The following is a 25,000-nucleotide window of genomic DNA, read 5'->3' on the forward strand; positions in this document are numbered from 1 at the left end:
TGGCCTTCTCCCTGGGTCTGCCATTCACCGCCACGCCTGTCTGTAATCTCCTGACATATGACACAGTGGATAAAGGTGTGACAGCGTATCAGTCCTTTACAAGGGTACGGGCTATGAACTCAAGCCCTGGATGACAGAGGCTCTACCACCTTGCCTGTCTTGTGAACGGAAAACCCAGTACACGCACGCACGCACACACACACACACACACACACACACACACACACACACACACACACACACACACACACACACACACACACACACACACACACACACACACACACACACACACACACACACACACACAAACATAAAGGAGAAAAACACCTGCATACATACAGCATGCGCACACACACTCCTCCTCCATTCCTCTATCATTAGAGCTGTATCTCTCCTCACTGTGCTGATGACTTTGCACGCATACATACAGAAAGACATAAAGACACAGGCAGGCAGGCAGGCAGGCAGGCAGGCAGACAGACAGACAGACAGACAGACAGACAGACATGGATTCTAGTTTAATATTATGCATCAGCCCACCTGCAGGTTCAGCCTCTGGGTTTTAACTAAACAGACGTTCCTTGTCTGTGTGTGTGTGTGTGTGTGTGTGTGTGTGTGTGTGTGTGTGTGTGTGTGTGTGTGTGTGTGTGTGTGTGTGTGTGTGTGTGTGTGTGTGTGTGTGTGAGATACTATCATGATCTCCTAGACAGTTGTGGGAACACACACACAAGATTAAAGAGCTGTGAGCCATGTTTATTGTGTGGCGTTGGACTTATTTTGTGTGTGTGTGTGTGTGTGTGTGTGTGTGTGTGTGTGTGTGTGTGTGTGTGTGTGTGTGTGTGTGTGTGTGTGTTGGATCTGCCTAGATCTGTCTGGATATGTCTAGCCTGGAGCGAGATGTTGAGTCGTCACACTAATGAATAAAAACACAGAGGCAAAAGGGAAATAGCAAGGGTGTGTGTGTGTGTGTGTATGTGTGTGTTGGTGACCTCTTGGCCTCCCCAGCTACTGATTAAAACCATATTGAAAATGGTTTGTCTTGTTTCGCCCTCTCCATCATCCTCGGGGAGATTTGATTAATATATTAATTGGTTGGCTCCGCAAACGATGGACCCATGGTGTAGTGTAATACACGTGTCTTAGCCCCAAATGGCACTTTATTCCCTTTGTAGTGCACTACTATCACCCAGAGCCCTATGGGACGTGTCGAAAGTAGTGCACTACAAAGGGAATATGGTGCCATTTGGGGCGTAATCTGACAGTTATTAAATACAACACAGCTCACGTCACATGCACGCACGCACAAAGACATACAGGCACACACCGACAGACACACCGACAGACACACCGACAGACACACACACACACAAAGACACACACACAAAGACACACACAGACACACAAAAACACACACACAAAGACACACACACACACACAAAGACACACACACACACACACACAAAGACACACACACACAGACACAGGGGAGAAAGAGCCGGCTGGGCCTGGTGTCTGGCATCTGGTGACTGGTATTTAAATGGTATGACCTGTTCTAATAGGTGGGGTATATATCTAGACCCTGGTCATGGATGTGTGAGTGTGATAGCCTCTTATGCCTCTGTGTGATAGCCTCTTATGCCTCTGTGTGATAGCGTCTTATGCATCTGTTTGATAGCCTTTTATGCATCTGTGTAATAGCCTCTTATGCCTCTGTATGATAGCCTCGTATGCCTCTGTGTAATAGCCTCTTATGCATCTGTGTATGTAAAGTGTTTGTGTGAGTTTGTTGCAATACATTGTGTGCCTCTGTTTCTGTCTTTATGGAGGAAGGAGTGACACACACATGTCATCCCCAGTCCCCATCCCCAGTCAGGTCTCCCCCCTACAGTCCCCATCCCCATCCCCATCAGTCCCCATCCCCAGTCAGGCCTCCCCATCCCCACAGTCCCCATCCCCAGTCAGGTCTCCCCGTCCCCATCCCCAATCAGGCCTCCTCAGTCCCCATCCCCAGTCAGGTCTCCCCGTCCCATCCCCAGTCAGGCCTCCTCACCCCCACAGTCCCCATCCCCAGTCAGGTCTCCCCGTCCCTACAGTCCCCATCCCCTGTCAGGTCTCCCCGTCCCCATCCCCAGTCAGGCCTCCTCACCCCCACAGTCCCCATCCCCAGTCAGGTCTCCCCGTCCCCAGTCCCCATCCCCTGTCCCCATCCCCAGTCAGGCCTCCCGTCCCCCACAGTCCCCATCCCCAGTCAGGTCCCCCGTCCCCACAGTCCCCATCCCCAGTCAGGCCTCCCGTCCCCACAGTCCCCATCCCCAGTCAGGTCTCTCCCCATCCCCAGTCAGGCCTCCACAGTCCCCATCCCCAGTCAGGCCTCCTCACCCCCACAGTCCCCATCCCCAGTCAGGTCTCCCCGTCCCTACAGTCCCCATCCCCAGTCAGGCCTCCTCCCCCCACAGTCCCCATCCCCAGTCAGGTCTCCCCGTCCCCACAGTCCCCATCCCCAGTCAGGTCTCCCCGTCCCCACAGTCCCCATCCCCAGTCAGGTCTCCCCGTCCCCATCCCCAGTCAGGCCTCCTCACCCCCACAGTCCCCATCCCCAGTCAGGCCTCCTCACCCCCACAGTCCCCATCCCCAGTCAGGTCTCCCACCCCCACAGTCCCCATCCCCATCCCCAGTCAGGCCTCCTCACCCCCACAGTCCCCATCCCCAGTCCCTCATCCCCAGTCAGGTCTCCCCGTCCCCACAGTCCCCATCCCCAGTCAGGTCTCCCGTCCCCACAGTCCCCATCCCCAGTCAGGTCCCACAGTCCCCATCCCCAGTCAGGTCTCCCCGTCCCCACAGTCCCCATCCCCAGTCAGGTCTCCTCGTCCCCACAGTCCCCATCCCCAGTCAGGCCTCCCCATCCCCAGTCAGGCCTCCCGTCCCCACAGTCCCCATCCCCAGTCAGGTCCCCACAGTCCCCATCCCCAGTCAGGCCTCCTCCCCCTACAGTCCCCATCCCCAGTCAGGTCTCCCCGTCCCCACAGTCCCCATCCCCAGTCAGGCCTCCTCACCCCCCACAGTCCCCATCCCCAGTCAGGTCTCCCGTCCCCACAGTCCCCATCCCCAGTCAGGCCTCCCGTCACCCCTACAGTCCCCATCCCCAGTCAGGTCTCCCGTCCCCACAGTCCCCATCCCCAGTCAGGCCTCCCCACAGTCCCCATCCCCAGTCAGGTCTCCCCGTCCCTACAGTCCCCATCCCCAGTCAGGTCTCCCCGTCCCCACAGTCCCCATCCCCAGTCAGGCCTCCTCACCCCTACAGTCCCCATCCCCAGTCAGGTCTCCCCGTCCCCACAGTCCCCATCCCCAGTCAGGTCTCCCCGTCCCCACAGTCCCCATCCCCAGTCAGGTCTCCACGTCCCCACAGTCCCCATCCCCAGTCAGGTCTCCCCGTCCCCACAGTCCCCATCCCCAGTCAGGTCTCCTCGTCCCCACAGTCCCCATCCCCAGTCAGGTCTCCCGTCCCCACAGTCCCCATCCCCAGTCAGGCCTCCCACAGTCCCCATCCCCAGTCAGGTCTCCCCGTCCCCACAGTCCCCATCCCCAGTCAGGCCTCCCCCCCTACAGTCCCCATCCCCAGTCAGGTCTCCCCGTCCCCACAGTCCCCATCCCCAGTCAGGCCTCCTCCCCCTACAGTCCCCATCCCCAGTCAGGTCTCCCGTCCCCACAGTCCCCATCCCCAGTCAGGCCTCCCCGTCCCTACAGTCCCCATCCCCAGTCAGGTCTCCCCGTCCCCACAGTCCCCATCCCCAGTCAGGCCTCCTCACCCCTACAGTCCCCATCCCCAGTCAGGTCTCCCGTCCCCACAGTCCCCATCCCCAGTCAGGCCTCTCCCCCTACAGTCCCCATCCCCAGTCAGGTCTCCCCGTCCCTACAGTCCCCATCCCCAGTCAGGTCTCCCCGTCCCTACAGTCCCCATCCCCAGTCAGGTCTCCCGTCCCCACAGTCCCCATCCCCAGTCAGGTCTCCCCGTCCCCACAGTCCCCATCCCCAGTCAGGTCTCCTCGTCCCCACAGTCCCCATCCCCAGTCAGGTCTCCTCGTCCCCACAGTCCCCATCCCCAGTCAGGCCTCCTCACCCCTACAGTCCCCATCCCCAGTCAGGTCTCCCCGTCCCCACAGTCCCCATCCCCAGTCAGGCCTCCTCACCCCTACAGTCCCCATCCCCAGTCAGGTCTCCCGTCCCCACAGTCCCCATCCCCAGTCAGGCCTCCTCACCCCTACAGTCCCCATCCCCAGTCAGGTCTCCCCGTCCCCACAGTCCCCATCCCCAGTCAGGCCTCCCGTCCCTACAGTCCCCATCCCCAGTCAGGTCTCCCGTCCCCACAGTCCCCATCCCCAGTCAGGCCTCCACGTCCCCACAGTCCCCATCCCCAGTCAGGTCTCCCCGTCCCCCACAGTCCCCATCCCCAGTCAGGTCTCCCCGTCCCCACAGTCCCCATCCCCAGTCAGGTCTCCCCGTCCCCACAGTCCCCATCCCCAGTCAGGTCTCCCGTCCCCACAGTCCCCATCCCCAGTCAGGTCTCCCGTCCCCACAGTCCCCATCCCCAGTCAGGTCTCCCGTCCCCACAGTCCCCATCCCCAGTCAGGTCTCCTCGTCCCCACAGTCCCCATCCCCAGTCAGGTCTCCCCGTCCCCACAGTCCCCATCCCCAGTCAGGTCTCCACGTCCCCACAGTCCCCATCCCCAGTCAGGTCCCCATCCCCAGTCAGGTCCCCCCACAGTCCCCATCCCCAGTCAGGTCTCCACGTCCCCACAGTCCCCATCCCCAGTCAGGTCTCCCGTCCCCACAGTCCCCATCCCCAGTCAGGTCTCCTCGTCCCCACAGTCCCCATCCCCAGTCAGGTCTCCTCGTCCCCACAGTCCCCATCCCCAGTCAGGTCTCCCGTCCCCCCCTTTCCACCCAGCACCCCACAGCCACTGAACAGGACAGGAAGTGTTGGGGTTTCAGTGTCAACATGGCTGCTGTTGTCTGTGATCAGGGTGAGGGGTCAGGCCTCAGATAGATCATCCTCCTGAACAAAGAGACACCCATGCTGATGCTGACACACTGGGAAGTTCCTGGGTCACTACCCCTCTAGGGAACAACAACACTAGTGTGTGTGTGTGTGTGTGTGTGTGTATGTGTGTGTGTGTGTGTGTGTGTGTGTGTGTGTGTGTGTGTGTGTGTGTGTGTGTGTGTGTGTGTACTCCCCAGCTCACTTTAACCTCCTGAGACTGCCGGCCGGAGCGTTCAGGCTACACTTCAGTGATCCCTCTTTTCACACGATCACAAAAGTAATCCTGTGAGAAGATTCCTTAGCTTGTTTTGGGGGCCCTGTTGTTGTCTAGCCAACAAGGTAAGAGTAGCGAATGGATTGACTTGGACACTAGTAACTGAGGAGGATTGCGTTGTTTCCATTAATGTGTACACATAGGGCCTGAATTATGAGAAAAAAGAAACATTTGAACAACATTTTGTGAGACTATTCTGAACAGTGGGACCTGGAGTAAGACTGAAGACAGTCCTGAGGCTCCAACTGATGATACAAGTAGATGGATTGCAACCATTCTATAACAAATGCACTATTGTTCTAATTCCTACTCTCTGCGACAATTTAGAGCAATTTCCGTCTCGATATTTTAGCAAGTAGATATTTTCAAAAACAATTAAGGATCAAAAAACAATCCAATCAAAAGGTCTTACAAAAAGTCCTCCAGGAATCCTGCAGATAGAGAGTTTTACACGACAAACACCCTGTAGTGACACTAGAACACAACCGTTCATTGGTTTATTTGTTTCCCCATTCGCTTTCCAAAAGCAATTACTGTCCAGGGGTCCACAAATATCACAAAACATGACAAGTAACAAAAGACTGATACAGTGGACAGAAGAATGTGAGCATTAGAGTGTGTGTGTGTGTGTGTGTGTGTGTGTGTGTGTGTGTGTGCCTCATTGTGTTACTCTGTCTGCCACATATCCTGGGGGATAACTAGCTGATAGTAGCTGAGACAGAGGGTCCAGGCTGCAACAGATCCTGGGGGATAACTAGCTGATAGTAACTGAGACAGAGGGTCCAGGCTGCAACAGATCCTGGGGGATAACTAGCCGATAGTAACTGAGACAGAGGGTCCAGGCTGCAACAGATCCTGGGGGATAACTAGCTGATAGTAACTGAGACTGAGGGTCCAGGCTGCAACAGATCCTGGGGGATAACTAGCTGATAGTAACTGAGACAGAGGGTCCAGGCTGCAACAGATCCTGGGGGATAACTAGCTGATAGTAACTGAGACAGAGGGTCCAGGCTGCAACAGATCCTGGGGGATAACTAGCTGATAGTAACTGAGACAGAGGGTCCAGGCTGCAACAGATCCTGGGGGATAACTAGCTGATAGTAACTGAGACAGAGGGTCCAGGCTGCAACAGATCCTGGGGGATAACTAGCTGATAGTAACTGAGACAGAGGGTCCAGGCTGCAACAGATCCTGGGGGATAACTAGCTGATAGTAACTGAGACTGAGGGTCCAGGCTGCAACAGATCCTGGGGGATAACTAGCTGATAGTAACTGAGACAGAGGGTCCAGGCTGCAACAGATCCTGGGGATAACTAGCTGATAGTAACTGAGACAGAGGGTCCAGGCTGCAACAGATCCTGGGGGATAACTAGCTGATAGTAACTGAGACTGAGGGTCCAGGCTGCAACAGATCCTGGGGGATAACTAGCTGATAGTAACTGAGACAGAGGGTCCAGGCTGCAACAGATCCTGGGGGATAACTAGCTGATAGTAACTGAGACAGAGGGTCCAGGCTGCAACAGATCCTGGGGGATAACTAGCTGATAGTAACTGAGACAGAGGGTCCAGGCTGCAACAGATCCTGGGGGATAACTAGCTGATAGTAACTGAGACAGAGGGTCCAGGCTGCAACAGATCCTGGGGGATAACTAGCTGATAGTAGCTGAGACTGAGGGTCCAGGCTGCAACAGATCCTGGGGGATAACTAGCTGATAGTAACTGAGACAGAGGGTCCAGGCTGCAACAGATCCTGGGGGATAACTAGCTGATAGTAACTGAGACAGAGGGTCCAGGCTGCAACAGATCCTGGGGGATAACTAGCTGATAGTAACTGAGACAGAGGGTCCAGGCTGCAACAGATCCTGGGGGATAACTAGCTGATAGTAACTGAGACAGAGGGTCCAGGCTGCAACAGATCCTGGGGATAACTAGCTGATAGTAACTGAGACAGAGGGTCCAGGCTGCAACAGATCCTGGGGGATAACTAGCTGATAGTAACTGAGACAGAGGGTCCAGGCTGCAACAGATCCTGGGGGATAACTAGCCGATAGTAACTGAGACAGAGGGTCCAGGCTGCAACAGATCCTGGGGGATAACTAGCTGATAGTAACTGAGACTGAGGGTCCAGGCTGCAACAGATCCTGGGGGATAACTAGCTGATAGTAACTGAGACAGAGGGTCCAGGCTGCAACAGATCCTGGGGGATAACTAGCTGATAGTAACTGAGACTGAGGGTCCAGGCTGCAACAGATCCTGGGGGATAACTAGCTGATAGTAACTGAGACAGAGGGTCCAGGCTGCAACAGATCCTGGGGGATAACTAGCTGATAGTAACTGAGACTGAGGGTCCAGGCTGCAACAGATCCTGGGGGATAACTAGCTGATAGTAACTGAGACAGAGGGTCCAGGCTGCAACAGATCCTGGGGGATAACTAGCTGATAGTAACTGAGACAGAGGGTCCAGGCTGCAACAGATCCTGGGGGATAACTAGCCGATAGTAACTGAGACAGAGGGTCCAGGCTGAGCTAAGCCGGTTAAGATATTCACAGGGTTTAGATTAGTGTTGACACATTCAAAAAAAAAATTGTTAAAGGAGAAGCCACAGACCTCTACAATAAGCATTTCATTTTGAAACCGCTCTGCGTAGTTTAGAGACCCCGATTATGGCCAGCAGGAAAAGGGAGGGAGTAGGGGGGTGTACGTGCGTGTGCACATGCACATACATATCATGATCTCCTAGACAGTTGTGGGAAAACACACACAAGATGAAAGAGCTGTGAGCCATGTTTATTGTATGATGTTGAACTTATTTTAAGCAGTGTGTGTGTGTGTGTGTGTGTGTGTGTGTGTGTGTGTGTGTGTGTGTGTGTGTGTGTGTGTGCATCTTTATGTAGTTTCTGAAATGTAAACTACTTACACTTCTGCACAATTCTTAACTGTTTTCCGTCTGCGTTTTTAAGATGGGCCAGCTGAAGGGAGACAGCAGGGAGATAGAATGATGGAGTTTGGTGACTCCACTGAGGTTTTCCAGTGAGCTGATTGTTTGATTGGTTTCTCCCCAGACAACTTACAGCCCAATCCACAAGAGACGTGAGAAACAGAAGAAGTGTGTGCGGTCAGATCTCTTCTTTCTCTCATCCATGTTCTCTCTCTCTCTCTCTCTTTCATGCCTAACCCGGTGCCTGTCTCCTGTGGCTCATGGCGTGTGGCAGGCGCGGTACTCCTGGGTACCGGTGGGCACGAGGGGGTGGGGTGGGCAAGGAGGGCACAGGGGCGCATCCTCAACTCAGGTTCCCCCAGGAAGCACAAACTCCTGAGATGTCTCTTTTGTGTTCTGTCTCTCTTTCTCGCTCCTTGTTTTCTGTCTCCTTCTCTTCCCATCGTCTCCCAACCACACAGCAGAGCACGGTGCTCAGGTGACTCCTGTGTCCTCCCAGGGTTGTGTCTCGGTTACAGAAGCGCTAGTCATAAGACACAGAGATGAAGTCTAGGGAGTAGGAACACCATGGAAACGTTCATCCTGTTCTGGTCTGGTGTGTATTTGCTTGATGCCATATGGGTTCTTTGTTAAAGTGGGAAAAGGCAGAAAGTTAAAAAAAAGGTCAAAAGAGAGAGGAAAACTTCCCAGAGGAACAGTAATGAAAAGAGGAGTGTGACAGAAACATGCGGACGGAGGGATGAAGGCCGCTCCTTCCTCTGCGGTTGGTCACAGACCGCATTACATTATCCTGCCTTTATCCCGACTATCCTAAATGGAATTAGTTCCTGGAACGTTTGAAGTTGTCGACGGTCTTCAGGCAGAGTAGAGCGGGCTGGTAGCCCCGTCGTGTAAGCACAGGGACTGTAATGTCTTTGAGTGTGTGTGTGTGTGTGTGTGTGTGTGTGTGTGTGTGTGTGTGTGTGTGTGTGTGTGTGTGTGTGTGTGTGTGTGTGTGTGTGTGTGTGTGTGTGTGTGTGTGTGTGTGTGTGTGTGTGTCTGTAACTTTACTGTCTGCCGACTGGTGAAAAGCTTCAAAAAGTGGACCTGTTTAGCTTTTGGTTTCGATTCATTCGGATCCCCATTAGCTCATCCTGAAGCAGCAGCTACTCTTCCTGGGATCCACAAAAACCTCAAACATGACAAGTAACAGAACACTGATAGACTGATAGACAAGGACAGTCACACAAATGTAAAATACAACGATATACAAAGAAGTAATTGGAGCTGGAAGGGAGTTCCATGCGATCACGGCTCTGTATAATACTGGGCGTTGCTGTGAATTCGTGTTGGACTTGGGGACTGTGAAGAGACCCCTGGTGGTATGTCTTGTGGAGTATTTATGTGTGTCTGAGCTGAATGAATTTTGATTATGCAGATAATCTGGAATTTTCATCACAGTATTATTTCTCATGAAAACTAGGAGAAGAAGCTAATCACTTGTGAACCCTGAACCAGGAACGACTGGCCTGCATGTTGTTGACGTTAGTTCTGTACGTGCAGTTAAGGGCGGGGTGTGCTGCTCTGCTCTGAGCCAGCTGCAGCTTTTCTAGGTCTTTCTTTGCTGCACTTGACCATATTACAGGACAGTAATCAAGATGAGACAAGCTCAAAAGCCTGACAATTAGTACAGTTGACGTTCATGTCAAAAACGCAGACGTACCTCTCTGTCACACCCTGACAGTACAAGGGGGGAATCTTGTGATGTCACACCCTGACAGTACAAGGGGGGAATCTTGTGATGTCACACCCTGACAGTACAAGGGGGGAATCTTGTGATGTCACACCCTGACCATAGTTTGCTTTGTATGTTTATATGTTTTGTTTGGTCAGGGTGTGATCTGAGTGGGCATTCTATGTTGTGTGTCTAGTTTGTCTTTTTCTGTGTTTGGCCTGATATGGTTCTCAATCAGAGGCAGGTGTTAGTCATTGTCTCTGATTGGGAACCATATTTAGGTAGCCTGTTTGGTGTTGTGTTTTGTGGGTGATTGTTCCTGTTTCTGTTCCTATGTCTGTCGTGTGCTAGTTTGCGCCAGTATTAGGCTGTTTTGGTTTTCTTGTTACGTTTGTTTGTTTTGTATTTGATTCGTGTTTACTTCTGTTTCATTAAACATGGATCGTAATAGCCACGCCGCATTTTGGTCTGACTCTCTTTCACCTACAGAAAACCGTGACACTCTCCCCATGTTCACAATAACTTTGTCAATATGACTTGACCATGATTATTGACCTACCAAATTATACCTAGGAGTTGATCGTCCAAAAATCTCAATGGTCACCCCCTTTATACACAACTCCAGATGAGGTTTAGGTCTTAGAGAATGTCTTGAGCCAAATACAATGTTTTTAGTGTTAACTGTAATTAAGACCAGTTTGGCTGTACTGGCTGTAACTCCGTGTTTAGAATTTCAATGACCTCACAAGCTTTGGGTGCTGACAAGCTTTAACCTTGGGAAGGAGTGAATGACAGAGGGAGAGGTGGAGAAGAAAACCAAACAGTGTGTCAATCATTTGGACACACTCTCTTCCACGGCTCTGGCTACGTGAGACGCCAAGCACATGTAAACAGGGAGCCTTTTGATATGGCTGGGGAAAGGACAGGAGAGAGTGTGTGTCTGTGTGCGTCTTTGTGTGTGTGTGTGTGTGTGTGTGTGTGTGTGTGTGTGTGTGTGTGTGTGTGTGTGTGTGTGTGTGTGTGTGTGTGTGTGTGTGTGTGTGTGTGTGTGTGTGTGTCTTTAAAGTGAATAGACAGGGGGGTCCGTGGCCCAGCAACCTTGGATTTCACAGCCCCCTACTTCTGAGAGAGAACAGTTACCATCTTTATCCTTTATCCTGTTCTCGGCTGGATCTTCAAACACGCTGCGCCAGTAAAAATTCCAGGTGCCACCACAGTGCACTCACACACCCACTCTATCCATACCACTCTGTTGAATGTCATGAGCACTTTCCAGTCTCTGTGTAATCTGTGCATTTTGCAGGGCCACACCTGTCACTGGTTAGCTGTTAGCTGGGGAACTGGAACACCTACAGCACATGTCCTAGTTTAACGAGACAACTGCAGATTCACTGCAACACTGTTGAACACCAGACCTAAACAATGGCCAGGCCTCAATGCAAACATGACACTCAGAACCTGTCTGAGAGGCTTATACACACACATATACCCCCCCCCCCCCACACACACACGCACACACACACACACACACACACACACACACACACACACACACACACACACACACACACACACACACACACACACACACACACACACACAATAACAGCTGAATTCCTTTTCCTAACATCAACTATTTTAAGACACAATCTATTTCAACCACTACTAATTTCCTACTAGCTGGGCCTGTCTATACTCTGGGGCACGCAAACTCACATTCTAATGGCATTTAATATATAAACGCACAACTTCAGCACTTTATTGTTTTTTCTGTTCTTAATGAAGCCAAAGAGGTGTTAATGAAGGTATAGGAACCCCATAATGGAAGTGGTTAGGTAAGAACCTTATATCACTAGAACCGCCGGGATTCCAGTCCTAGAACAGCTTTGTAATGTCTACATTTTAAAGGTTAGCCCAGCACCTGTAAGCCGAGGTGTCTAGAGACCGACTAATGAATGTAGTTTCATGAAGATGCAGGTAAAATTTCGTTAATTATGTTCATTAAAATATTTTTAATTTCATGTCTTTAAAGGTACGAATCTGACATTGTCAGCAGGTTTGTTCTTACGTTGTGGTTTTCTTACTCCCAATAGTTTGACACATTTCCATTCAATATGATCTAAAGAAACATAAATAAAAATGAGATACTAAAATAACATTTGTGGGTGTCGGAACAAAGAAAACAAATTCTTTCAAAACTCAGTGGTGTAGAGTGCCAAAGAGTGCCATAAAACGCCACCTGTCACACAAGTGCTCTTTGAAAAATAACACAAAACGAAAAAGTCATGGTCGCTCTGAGAGAAGAGATGGGGTGAGAGAGGAGCGAAAGAAAAGTGTCGCTCCTCCTCCCGTTCAAACCTCACACATGTGCACTTCAAACCGCCAAGGCTTGCTAATCAACCATTGTGTGAGCTCACTCCTACACTGGACTAGGTGAACCAGAGAGTGAAGGAGAGACTGGGGGGTAAATGGAGCTGATATAATGGCTGTGAGGGAAAGGGGTAAATGCGAGAGAGAGAGAGAGAGAGAGAGAGAGAGAGAGAGAGAGAGAGAGAGAGAGACAGACAGCGAGAGAGAGGGAGAGAGAGACAGCGAGATAGAGACAGAGAGACAGAGACAGACAGCGAGAGAGAGAGAGACAGAGAGAGACAGAGACAGAGACAGAGAGAGACAGAGAGAGACAGAGACAGCAAGATAGAGAGAGAGACAGAGAGAGACAGAGACAGAGACAGAGAGAGAGAGAGAGAGAGACAGAGAGACAGAGACAGCAAGATCAGAGAGAGAGAGAGAGAGAGAGAGACAGAGAGAGAGAGAGAGAGAGAGAGAGAGACAGACAGCGAGAGAGAGGGAGAGAGAGACAGCGAGATAGAGACAGAGAGACAGAGACAGACAGCGAGAGAGAGACAGAGAGAGAGAGAGACAGAGACAGAGAGACAGAGACAGCAAGATAGAGAGACAGAGAGAGACAGAGACAGAGACAGAGAGACAGAGACAGCAAGATCGAGAGAGAGACAGAGAGAGACAGAGACAGAGAGAGACAGAGAGAGAGAGAGAGAGAGAGAGAGAGAGACCGAGACAGAGAGACAGAGAGAGACAGAGACAGAGAGAGACAGAGAGAGACAAGAGACAGAGACAGAGAGAGAGAGAGAGACAGAGAGACAGAGACAGCAAGATCGACAGAGACAGAGAGAGACAGAGACAGAGAGAGACAGAGAGAGAGAGAGAGAGAGAGCGAGAGAGACAGCGAGATAGAGACAGAGAGAGAGACAGAGAGAGAGACAGAGAAACAGAGAGAGACAGTATCAGAGAGAGAGAGAGAGAGAGAGAGAGAGAGAGAGAGAGAGATATGCAGAGAGGGGCAGAGACAGACAGAGTCACAAAGCTATCTGTGATGGCGCTCTAGGGGCCACCGGGGGAAACTTAATCAAAAAAAGGTTGGCAGCTCGGGGAGAGAGAGGGAGCAGAGGGGAGCAGAGGAGAGGGGGAGTAGAGGACAGAGAACAGGTGACAGGGTTCTCTCTCTCTTCACTTTCGTCTCCAGAACAAAGTCAAACCCTGAGAGTCATAATCCAACCGTCACTAGGAGCAACATGTGCTTTGCTCTGTCTGTCACCACGCCTTGGGGTTAACCCTTCACCTTCAGTAATCAGTGGGCTTCAATAAACATGCCGACATACACTTACAGTACGCATTCACACTAATTCTTCAGTTCCCTCAAATTCTCTCATTGTCAAGTTCACAGCTGCATCTTCTCAAGTGAAGTGGTCACAAGAGGAAAGGAACGCTGAGTGACACCAACTCTCATTCAACATTCTTTCCCAACAACCGATCCCTCAGTGTCAGTGGACGTGCCGGGGAGTGGACATTCTCCCGAGCCAAGGAAGGCGAGGTAAAAGAGGGGGATAAATCAAATGTGTGTTGTGCACACCGACCGGACTCACCATTATCGCTGTCCGACTTGTTTTCGTGCTCTGTGTCGGTGAGGGTCAGGGCCGAGTTGGACCGGCTGGACAGGCACGAGTTCCGGCCGCCAGACTTCACCCCGCGGCCCCACAGCCGCATGGCGCGCTCCGGTGACATCACGCCCTCGTTCTCGGTGTCCACGTCGGAGCCGGCGCCGACAGAGTAGCCGCGGTGGGGGAGGCCCATCTCGGAGCAGAAGGCCAGGCCGCGGCGCGTGGACGGCTCGCAGATCCCCAGTTGTCTCAGGCTGAAGTTCTGCCCTGAGAGGAGAGGAAACGAGATAGAAGTCGTCAAAACTAGAGCCCTGAACATGTATACCGGTCAATAAATGCCTTCCAAAGGAAAAACTAGTTGCGCTTTATAAGACAATAAAGGTAGTTTTGAGAGAGGAGTGGAAACAAGATGGAGGATCTTAAAGACTCTTTCACAAAGAACAAGGTTGAGGACATCAATAGTTTCAATAAGAGAGGAGCTGGAGTCTTTTATTCTAAATGTCAAGTATTTCAGAGCTGTTTAAGAGAGCATTTACCAGGGAGAGTAATTCAGTGGCCTTTTACAGGAGAACACAGGGAGTACAGCTGATCTAACTTGAGACTGGCAGTAAAGCGAAAACACCTTGAATCCTGTCACGAACAGATCATCTGTCACATTAAAACCTCTTCCTGACCCTATCTCCTAGTGGTGAGTGGGGAATCTATACAGTTACATATCGGGATGTTATTTTTCACCATATATCATATCCTATCATTTTGACTATCACAATATTATTTTTACGCTAGCTGCCTGCACCTGCACCAAAATGTGTCTTCAGAAGTGATCAACGTGTGTTTTCACCTGGCTCTCTCTCGTCTCTCTGCAGCAGACATAATATAGTGAGCAATATGTTTGGAACATCAAATCACAATAAAATCACAGTATCGAATTGCAAAACATATGGTATCAGCACCTAAGTATAGTGATTATATTGTAACGTGAGGTCCCTGGCAATTCTCAGTCCTAATATCACCCCCAACCCCCCCAAAGCCCCTCTGACCTCCAGCCCCCCGACCTTCAGATCCATCCTAGCACTGAGAACCAGACAGACAAACCCACTCCCTCCTTCCCAAGCCTTATTCGTACAGTATTTGACCAGTGGCAGATGGATAGATAGATGGCTATATAAACTGAACAAGAATATAAAAGCAACATGCAACAATTTTAAAGATTTTACTGAGTTACAGTTCATATTACAGAAATCAGTCAATTGAAATAAAATCATTAGGTCATAATCTATGGATTTCACATGACTGGGAATACAGATATGCATCTGTTGGTGACAGATAACTTTTAAAACAGGGTAGGGGCGTGGATCAGAAAACCAGTCCGTATCTGGTGTGACCGGATTAAAGTTGACAAGGCTGTTTATGGTGGCCTGTGGAATGTTGTCCCACTCCTCTTCAATGGCTGTGCGAAGTTGCTGGATATTGGTGGGAACTGGAACACGCTGTCGTACAAGTCGATCCAGAGCATCCCAAACATGCTCAATGGGTGACATGTCTGGTGAATATGCAGGCCATGGAAGAACATGGACATTGTCAGCTTCCAGGAATTGTGTACAGATCCTTGCAACATGGTGATGTGCATTATCATGCTGAAACAGGAGGTGATGGTGGTGGATGAATGGCACGACAATGGGCCTCAGAATCTCGTCACGGTATCTCTGTACATTCAAATTTCCATCAATAAAATGCAATTGTGTTCTTTGTCCATAGTTTATGCCTGCCCATACCATAATCCCACCATGGGGCACTCTGTTCACAACGTTGACATCAGCAAACCTCCAGCCCACACAACGCCACACAATGCCCAGTACAGTTGAAACTGGGATTCATCCGTGAAGAGCACACTTCTCCAGCGTGCCAGTGGCCATTGAAGGTGAGCATTTGCACACTGAATTCGGTCACGACGCCGAACTGCAGTCAAGTCAAGACGGAGGACAACGAACACGCAAGTGAACTTACCTGAGACAGTTTCTGACAGTTTGTGCAGAAATTCTTCGGTTGTGCAAACCCACCGTTTCATCTGCAGGGTTGGTCTCAGACAGCTCTGGTGGACGTTCCTGCAGTCAGCATGCCAATTGCACACTCCATCAAAACTTGAGACATCTGTGGCATTGTGAGTGGCCTTTTGTTGTCCGCAGCACAAGGTGCACCTTATAATGATCATATTGTTTAATCAGCTTCTTGATATGCCACACCTCTCAGGTGGATAGATTATCTTGGCAAATTAGAAATGCTCAGTAACATGGATGTGAACAAATCTGTGCACAAAATTTGAGCAAAATAAGCTTTTTGTAAAATGTATGGGATCGTTTACTCCAGCTTATGAACACTTTACTTGTTGCGTTTATATTTTTGTTCTGTATAGATAGATACACTACATTACTAAATTTATGTGGACACCTGCTCGTCAAACATCTCATTCCAAAATCATGGGCATTAATATGGAGTTGATCCCTCCCTTTGCTGTAATAACAGCCTCCACTATTCTGGGCTTTCCACTAGATGTTGGAACATTGCTGCGGTGACTTGCTTCCATTCAGCCACAAGAGCATTAGTGAGGTCGGGCACTGATGTTGGGTGACTAGGCCTGGCTCGCAGTCAGCATTCTAATTCATCCCAAAGGTGTACGATGGAGTTTAGGTCTCTGTGCAGGCCAGTCAAGTTCCTCCAACACCGATCTCGACAAACCATTGCTGGGGGGGCAAGTTTGTCTATGGAGATTGCATGGCTGTGTGCACAATTTTATACACCTGCCAGCATTTGGCTGAAATGGCCGAATCCACTAATTTGAAGGGGTGTCCACACTTTTGTATAAATAGTGTAGATAGATAGAGAAATAGATAGATAGATAGTGTAACGATATATGCTCTAAGAGTCGGGAAGCAAGTTCAGGGAGTGAGTGTTTTAGTAAAATAAACGGAACATAATAAAGAACAAGAAACACTAACAGCACACAGACATGGAACATATAGGGAAGGTAATCAAGGAGGGGATGGGGTCCAAGTGAGTGTCCTTATGCTCTGATGCATGTAACGATGGTGACAGGTGTGCGCCATAACGAGCAGCCTTGTGACCTAGAGGCCGGAGAGGGAGCACACCTGACAGTACCCCCTCCCCAGCACGTTCAGCTCCAGCCGCAGGACGCCAACCATAGGGACGATCCCGGGGAACAGGAGCGGACCGGTCGCCTCCGCTGCGGCGCAGAGACCTGACGAACCGCCTGAGGAGTGAGAGCCTGATGAGCCGGCTGAGACCTCCCCGGTTGCCTCGGTCGAGGCACGGGAACCTGTTCACCCATCTGAGGCATGGGAACCCATTGAACTCTCCGAGGCACGGGAACCTGTTCACCCATCTGAGGCATGGGAACCCATTGAACTCTCCGAGGCACGGGAACCTGTTCACCCATCTGAGGCATGGGAACCCATTGAACTCTCCGAGGCACGGGAACCTGTTCACCCATCTGAGGCATGGGAACCCATTGAACTCTCCGAGGCACGGGAACCTGTTCACCCATCTGAGGCATGGGAACCCATTGAACTCTCCAAGGCATGGGAATCCAACAAACCAGCTAAGGCCTCCCAGCTAGCTCCAGTTCTGACACCCGGACCCGACATCACCTCCAACACAAAAACTCCCTGATGCATCATTCTGTAACGATGGTGACAGGTGTGCGCCACAACAAGCAGCCTGGTAACCTAGAGGCCAGAAAGGGAGCACACATGACAGATATATAGACAGTTGGAAGAGAAGAGGGCTGTGTTCCAAGTGCACTATATTTTTTATATAACGAGGCAAGTCAGTTAAGAATAAATTCTTATTTACAATGACGGCCTAACCCCCCCCTAACCCGGACAACGCTGGGCCAATTGTGTGCTGCCTTATGGGGCTCCCGATCACGGCCGACTGTGATACAGCCCGGGATTGAACCAGGGTCTGTAGTGATGCCTCGAGCACTGCAATGCAATGCCATATACCGCTGCACCACTTGGGAGCTATATAGGCAATAGGGTGTAATACTTTTGACTTGGACCCATAGCGCTCTGGTCAAAAGTTGTGCACTATATAGGGAATAGGGTGCCATTTGGGACGCCACAGAGAAGAGAAGGGGGAGAGCTATCTCCCAGGTGCTAACAAAATAGAAGCTGACAGGTAAATGGGGCCTAGCTAGCATCTGGGGAGTCATTTGGACTGGAGGTGTTGAGTAATGAAAAGATCCTGCACGGGCTTGAAAAGAAAGAGAGAGAGCGAGAAAATACAAATAAATCCTGTACTGACTTTTTTTTGTGATGGGGGTTAGTGGGGTGCAGTATCAACTGACCTGAAATCCCCAGTGAAAACACAGCTTCTGTAAACAGCGCTAGCTCCGAGGCATGCAAAAAAGGGACTATCAGGTTTCATCTGACTCTCAGATAACTGCAGGGGCTTAACATTCTGTTACCCAGGGTCCCACGCTGGACTCCCAGGACCCCGACCGTTGTGTCTTACCACGACCAGGCCTGAATAGCTAACAATGTTAGCGGGTAGCACAGACGCAATGCATGTTTGGGATCGACTACATTGCAGTAGGATTACGCAGAATCACTCATCTACAAATCTTACATCCCAAAAATTAATTATTATATGATTAAGATGAGTGATTCTGCATCTCACCTTGCTCAAGCAGATCCCCTGAAAACATGCTAGCAGTTAGCAGAACTCCCCATATTTTCAGCACCATAGGACCAACGACCTAATGGAATACTCTCATTATCAAACGGAGGGAGACACCCTCAACTTTTATTTTATGGGGCCCCCTGAAGACTAAAATCACCAGTGATTCAGATCAAAACTAGTTTAATTTAGCAAATCTGTTCCTAAGCATCCCCACGAATAGAAGGGACACACGTCATCGTGTCTCAATGTCATCAAGGTATGAAAGGATTGTTATTTCAAATCCAATTTCTTTTAGGGCTTAGTTGTCGTCAGTTTGCAGTGTTCGACCAATTATGGTAATTATCTTCTGGCCACACGACCATCCGCTCTGATAAAAATCTGCTAGTCTACCCCCTGCTCTAAACACTGAAGTAGAGCATGACGAAACAACTAAAACGATACATACTTCAGTGAAACACGACTTGCTAAAGGCAATTTATACCGCGTTGCAGGAGCGAGCCAAACGCTAAAGAAATATCCAACGCAAAACAAAACATCCGAAGGGGAATCTATAGTCTCCTAATGCAAAACATATCATCGCTGAAACACAACTGAAACAACACATAGGCCTAATGCTGCAGCGCAAAATAGCACGCTATGATACAGTCCATTTTGCTTCGGCAGAGCAGAACACATTCCGCAGCTCAAGCTGAACTCGTTAGCATAACAAAAACACGGGTCGAACCATGCTAACATAAAGCGAGACCATAAAGGGCACTTCAGTGCTGGCCCACTGGGCACAAACTGATTGAATCAACGTGGTGGAATAGACGTTGAATTGACGTCTGTGCCCAGTGGGGAGTGCTAACAAACTGTATAACGCTAAAGCAAAACCCAACAACAAAGAGCACCTTGGAACGGCCCATTGGGCTAGCCACTGTTTCAGTGCAGGAGGGCACAACGCCAAGCCCACAAGGCCCGACGATAAATGCCCTATAAAAGCGTTACTTGCGGGTTAATAATGTTGGCTGGCGCGTAGGAAACGGCAAACCATCAATGGAGGGCCTCTGGGTACACAGCAATAATCTACAACGCATGAAGCAAATACACATACTGTCTGCAACTTATCAACTCAGAGAGACAGAGTGAGTGAGAAAGAAAGAAAGCTAAATAAATGCATGTTTGGCAGAGGTAGCTGTGTTAATGATTGGTCTCATATGTGGCTGTACTTTGGTTATATCTAATGCGGTAACACTACGCAGGCTGAAAGGAATTCAAGACCCACTAGTATTGTAGAAAACAATCCAGGCACAATTCATTTACATCACAAAAAAACACAAGTAACAAGGTACAGTAGTTTAACTAAGCAGTATAACATTAAATACAGTAGATTTGGAGCCACAGAAATAATCAAATTACTGCTATCTCTATGGCAACCATTCGTTGAAACCCCCAAAATTAATCAGAGAATATTTGGCAAAATATTTTTCAATGAATTAACAGATAAAAATCCCAAGTGTAGCGTACAGAGACTTAGTAAGAGTGTCTTCCTCTCGCAGGCAGACAGAATATGGTGTGTGTTTGTGTGCTTGTGTGTTCTCGGAGAGGGGTAATGTGGTGCAGATGGGAGAGAAGATGGTGGCTGCTCTACTCTGTTATGTTGTCCTGGCAGATAGACTGGTAGCTAAGGCACTTCCAATCTGTTTGGTGATTTCATAAATATCTCAAGGCCTTGAAAGCAAAGTCCCTACTTCAAAGGCGACGCCGCCACCACAACAAGACAAACAGCAACAACAGCCGTCAACAACCGTATGAAGTCATCAGGGTGGAGTTAAGGAAGTGTTCCACATTAAGGCCTTTATGTCTAATTTATACAGAACTAATAATGAATCAAAACATACAACACATTACAAATAACCCTAATAAAACAATAACATAATCATATTTGTGTTATGAATAATAACATGAATAAATATTATAGTTTTAGTATAGTTTTACAGATTTAAATATTAAAAAAAAAATCTGAATATGTCAAAGAACAAAGTACTTAGAAATATCTGAGAGAAATTCCTACATTTGTTACAAATTGTACAAGACACAGTAACCATGGATCAAAATGAACTATTTCATTATCTGGGACCTCATATGCCAGCACAACTACAAGCATAGAATTAGGAATTTAAATACTATATAATTGTATAGGATCTCTATGACTACAGCCAACAATACACTGTATAATTAATCTTAGCCCTATTAAACATTCTACTACAATTGAAGTGGCTTGCATTTTATGTTAGGGAATTTTAAAACATGATCCAATTAAAAATAGAGTCTGTGATACATAATTCATTTAGTTCCTTTTTTAACCAACGTTAATGATTTCCTGCAAAGCTAAACTCTTTTCTCTCGCTTAAAGACATTTATGTCACACCTACATTTAGATCTAGACTGAATTCAATTCTGTGGGTTTAGCTGCCGTGGTGATAGGAACGGGCTGGCTAAGAACATGCCTGAACATACATATATATATATATATATATATATATATATATATATATATATATATATATATATATATATATATATATATATATATATACGGTCACAAAATGTTATATGATAATCACTGAATAGCAGCAGGAATAATATGTTTTACAAACATTTCACAGCATTTATATGTAAAAAAATATATATATATATTTTACATATAAATGCTGTGAAACGTTTGTAAAAAATAGTATTCCTGCTGCTATTCAGTGATTATCATGGATAATTTAGTGACCGTATTTAGCAATAGTTTTTTTTATATATATAAATATGGTCACGAAATTATATATGATAATCACTGAATAGCAGCAGGAATAATATTTTTTACAAACATTTCACAGTATTTATATGTACATTTACATATAAATGCTGTGAAATGTTTGTAAAACATATTATTCCTGCTGCTATTCAGTGATTATCATATATAATTTAGTGACCATATTTAGCGATAGTTTTTGCTTCAGTAATAAGTTATTATATTACTTTTGAATCCGTATTAGATTAGTATATATTCACTCGGATAATGTGTTCTTCCAGCTTAGACGAGTTAATACTCTTGTTGGGATAATGGAAAGTGTTTCAAGCCGTACTACTTGTGCAGTTATAAACGTAATACATGTATCTCAGTGTGAGGCTACTGTATTCCATAGGGTAAAATGTCCATAACAGTGACAACAACTATGGCTTCTTTCTTCTTGAAATATCTAAATATTTAAGGGTCCAAGATTCAGACAAATACATGCGTTATCTCATTTAGGGGAGAGTATTATTTAACTACATTTAGATTCAAATATTCAAATGTTGTTCTCAAGCTATATATAAGTCATCCTCATTGTGAATGGGTTCTGATGCATGCCATGCCCCACGTGGTAGTAGAATCCAGAAGTTTCACAGCACGGTCAAGTCATTGGTTGATCAAAAAAATGAAACATCTTCCAAATTCCCTCTGAGATCATTTGCATTATAAGAAGGATAGAATATTGACTGTGAAATCTGTGGATAAAATACTGTCTGGAGCAATCTTTAATCTAGGAATAAGAGTGACTACAAAGGCTTGTTAATTACAGACATAACTAAGATAGTCACTGCAGTTCAATTAAAATTATATTAATTTTAAATGAACGCCAATTAGTGTGGCAATGAAAATGTACATGATAAGATAATTAAAGTCATTACCTTTTCTCTCTCCAATATTTATGAATTGTTAATTGGAGTGGAGGAACAATCAATGAACTAGTAATGAACTTCAAAGTACTTTTGTTATGTTTCTGGAAAATATGGATGGACCTGGTAAAACGCTTTGCCTCCATCTTTCCACGAACCAGTTCATGTCACGAGTTCAAAACAGTTTCAGATCTATGCGCTCGCTGTGCGTTATAAAATCTAATAATTACTAAAATCCCTGTTTTTTTTTTTTTTTATCACTGATGGGCAACAATTCGAATTATTCCAGCTTTAGTCCATTAAGTTTCACAAATGACTACTGTCCCACTATTATTTCTGAAGTGACCAAATAATTTAGGTCAACGTCAAACACAAACACAGAATTTGAATGAATAGAATGGTCAAATAGGTTCAAAACCCGTTCTACTCCTTCTATTTCTATGGTGTCACCATATTAATATACAGAATAAACAAACGGTGCTAGCTATATTAGCTTAGCATAGTGTCACCATAAGCTCCTATGTTACTGTCAGTTACTGGGCGAGGAGACAGAAAGAGGTGCTTAGCCTTGAGGCTTTGAATAGTAGTTAAACATTAAGTTATTAAGTCTGTCGAGCGATGGCTGTGGCCCAACAAGTCAACAAGTCTAGTGACCGAGTGGCCCACTTAGGGGACCAGCTCAGCCAGCGAGAGGCAGAGAGTTTGTCGCTATAATAATTTGGGGGATGCTTATATTTGTTCTGTTACACAAAAGTGGGTCGCCATTGTACAGCGCCCCTGGAGCAATTAGACTTGCTCAAGGACACAGCAAAAACGTAAATGTTTTACCTTGTCAGCACCTTAAGTCGCAGTTTTAAATGAGAACTTGTTCTCAACTGGCCTACCTGGTTAAATAAAGGTGAAATAAAATAAAATGCACTTTTGGTTACTGGCCCAACACGCTAACCTCGAAGCTACCTGCCACCCCCCTATGTCTCATGTCTGTTAATATGGGGAGGATGCCCTACACAGCCCCAACCTACCCAGACTGTTACCCCTTTCCTTACCCCAATACCCCCATCTACCTGTAACACATTACCCCTGGAGCTCCTTATCAGCAAGACAAGCCCCAGTGTTCATGTTCAACACTAACCATGCAGCTATTATATACCATTTAGCAGAGACCTTTTAATCCCAAGCCACTTATAGTCATGCATGTATACATACATTTTTACACACGAGTGGAATCAAACCCACTATCCTGCCGTTGCAAACGCTGTGCTCTACTACCAACTGAGCTACAGAGGACAAGCACCTAGTGAGACACCAACCAGAGCGGTAATGAGATTCTTCTTTTTGGATTGAAACCGTAGCCAGAACATGTTTTCTTCATGACATAAGTGCACTGTAAATGTAATCACACCACGTCCCTTATCCACAGAAACGGATTCCTCATAGGGCAGGGTCGCGTCCTTGAACGCACTTTAAATCTGAAGTAGTCGGCCCTTAACCCTTATCTAAGGTAAACATTTGAGCCTCGGCCCAGCTCGGTGGCATAAGTCAACATGGAGGGGTCCCACCTGAGGTAAACGTATGTAAACAGAGACAGACTTCACCTCTTAGGGGCCAACCTAAGGAAGAGTTCAAGCAGGTACAGCTGACCGTGACGACAGAGTCAAATCTACGGACAGCTTGAAGTGGAATGACACAGGTCCTGGTACTCAATTTAATTTGACAGTCCTGGTGATCATATTTACATTTGACAGTCCTGGTGATCATATTTACATTTGACAGTCCTGGTGATCATATTTACATTTGACAGTCCTGGTGATCATATTTACATTTGACAGTCCTGGTGATCATATTTACATTTGACAGTCCTGGTGATCATATTTACATTTACAGTCCGGGTGATCATATTTACATTTACAGTCCTGGTGATCATATTTACATTTACAGTCCTGGTGATCATATTTACATTTACAGTCCGGGTGATCATATTTACATTTACAGTCCTGGTGATCATATTTACATTTACAGTCCTGGTGATCATATTTTAGAGCCAATAGTCAAGGTGGTATAAAAAATGGAGGTGATGGATGATACTCTGTACCGGTAGGTACCAGGCCCACCTCAAGCACTGCCTACATGGTCAGCCACAGGGCAGCGCCCCGAGAGCATGCTAGGTGCCTTGCTCAAACGCACAACGGCAGGGGGATAACTAACTAGGCTAAATAGTACCTTGTCGGGTGTACTCGTCCTGTTCACGGTGCACCATCTCCTTCACTCTGCTGCTGTACAATAGTCTGGAGGAGTCCTGGTGGTCGAAGGCCTTGAGCGTCTCGCTGGAGCTGTACGACTTCTGGGTGGGTACCCTCGGTCCCGGACCGCCGCCGCCGCTGCCGCACTCCTCGCTGTCGCCGGACGAGCCCGTGTAGCGCCGCTCCTTGTCGCGCCTGCTCTTGGTCAGCGAGCAGTAGGGCCTGCGTTCCTTCACGTCCATACTGCCAGCATGCTTCGCCGACCCCGGCGGATAGACACAAACACGGCACGGACCGGGACGCTGGAGGAAGATGGGTGGGAGGAGGTGGAGGAGGGAGGGTCTGCCCAACCCGCTCCGCTTAGGCTCGGCTACCTGGAGAGAGGGAGGACAGGGAAAGAGAGAGGGAGGGGAAGAAAATGAAAGAAAAAGTGTGAGACACAGCG

General features: G+C 48.0%; 1 protein-coding gene across 2 annotated transcripts in view; it reads right to left on the reverse strand.

Moving 5' to 3' along the window:
• Positions 1-25,000, reverse strand: part of LOC135506975 (teneurin-3-like) — a 425,857-nt gene that overhangs the window by 290,439 nt on the left and 110,418 nt on the right. For both annotated transcript variants that reach the window (XM_064926416.1, XM_064926417.1), the window contains 2 exons: positions 24,536-24,929; positions 13,910-14,191 (listed from right to left, as the gene is read on the reverse strand). In XM_064926416.1, coding sequence (XP_064782488.1) covers positions 13,910-14,191; positions 24,536-24,797 — 544 coding nt within the window. In that variant the 5' untranslated portion in view covers positions 24,798-24,929. The remainder of the gene's footprint in view (positions 1-13,909; positions 14,192-24,535; positions 24,930-25,000) is intronic.

The sequence above is a fragment of the Oncorhynchus masou genome, chromosome 20 (assembly GCF_036934945.1).
Source record: "Oncorhynchus masou masou isolate Uvic2021 chromosome 20, UVic_Omas_1.1, whole genome shotgun sequence".
In the NCBI taxonomy this organism is placed as follows: Eukaryota; Metazoa; Chordata; class Actinopteri; order Salmoniformes; family Salmonidae; genus Oncorhynchus; species Oncorhynchus masou.